Raw genomic sequence first — 849 nt, 5'->3', positions numbered from 1 at the left:
TCAAACATAAATTCTGCTGAATAATTCATATAATGATCTTTTTTTACGTTAAAATTGGCTAAACAGCATGCACATGTCATAATCGCTTAATATTGGAAACGTAAAACACGAGATTTATCCTATATATTTTGCTGAAATATATACCTTGTTTGTTTCAGAAATTTTGTTCTATTTATATAAAAATTGTTTTATTAATAACTTTTCAATAAACAATGAGCGACGGAAAGATCAAAACATTTTGACTTTTTGAGAGTCAAAGTCATTAACAATAGTCGGAAACATAAACAATTAAAAAATTAATAATGTACTTTTACTAACATTCTTTCTTGCCACGACGTGGGTAAATGAACGGTCTGCATCCACAGAACTCCTGTATGTCATTGATCTTACAATTGACGATACAATCACTGTAAGTATACATCGTAATATTTGAAAAAACTATTTCATCTGAAAAAATGCATTTACGTTTATTTCTGGGCAAATTTATAATAGTACGACTACTGCTAAAGAGCGTTGCTTCCAGATTCAGATGAGTTTCGTATTGAGGCATAGCGAGTACTTCCGTGACACCACCACTGGTCATATCCGGATAAGCAGTAGGATTAAACACAGTTACCTAAAAACTTAATAAATGTTAGTTCACTCAATGAATGTTCACTAAATTTCTCTCTCTCTCTCTCTCTCTCTCTCTCTCTCTCTCTCTCTCTCTCACTCTCGGACGCACGCGCGCACATGCGCGCTAACCACATTTTTTTAAATTTAATTAAATTATAGATAAGAATGTATTGGGAACTAGTCAGCGCGATTCTTTGTGTGTATATATAATAAAAAGATCTATTTCTGATAAAT

General features: G+C 32.3%; 1 protein-coding gene across 1 annotated transcript in view; it reads right to left on the bottom strand.

The window, feature by feature from the left end:
- Positions 1 to 313: 313 nt before the first annotated feature.
- Positions 314 to 849, bottom strand: part of LOC108749509 (sodium channel protein Nach-like) — a 7,124-nt gene continuing 6,588 nt past the window's right edge. The window contains exon 7 of the mRNA XM_018488290.1: positions 314 to 616. Coding sequence (XP_018343792.1) covers positions 314 to 616 — 303 coding nt within the window. The remainder of the gene's footprint in view (positions 617 to 849) is intronic.

This window comes from Trachymyrmex septentrionalis, unplaced genomic scaffold (genome assembly GCF_001594115.1).
Source record: "Trachymyrmex septentrionalis isolate Tsep2-gDNA-1 unplaced genomic scaffold, Tsep1.0 scaffold11, whole genome shotgun sequence".
In the NCBI taxonomy this organism is placed as follows: Eukaryota; Metazoa; Arthropoda; class Insecta; order Hymenoptera; family Formicidae; genus Trachymyrmex; species Trachymyrmex septentrionalis.
Note: the sequence above shows the minus strand (reverse complement) of the source record. Positions and strands in the feature narration are given on the sequence as shown.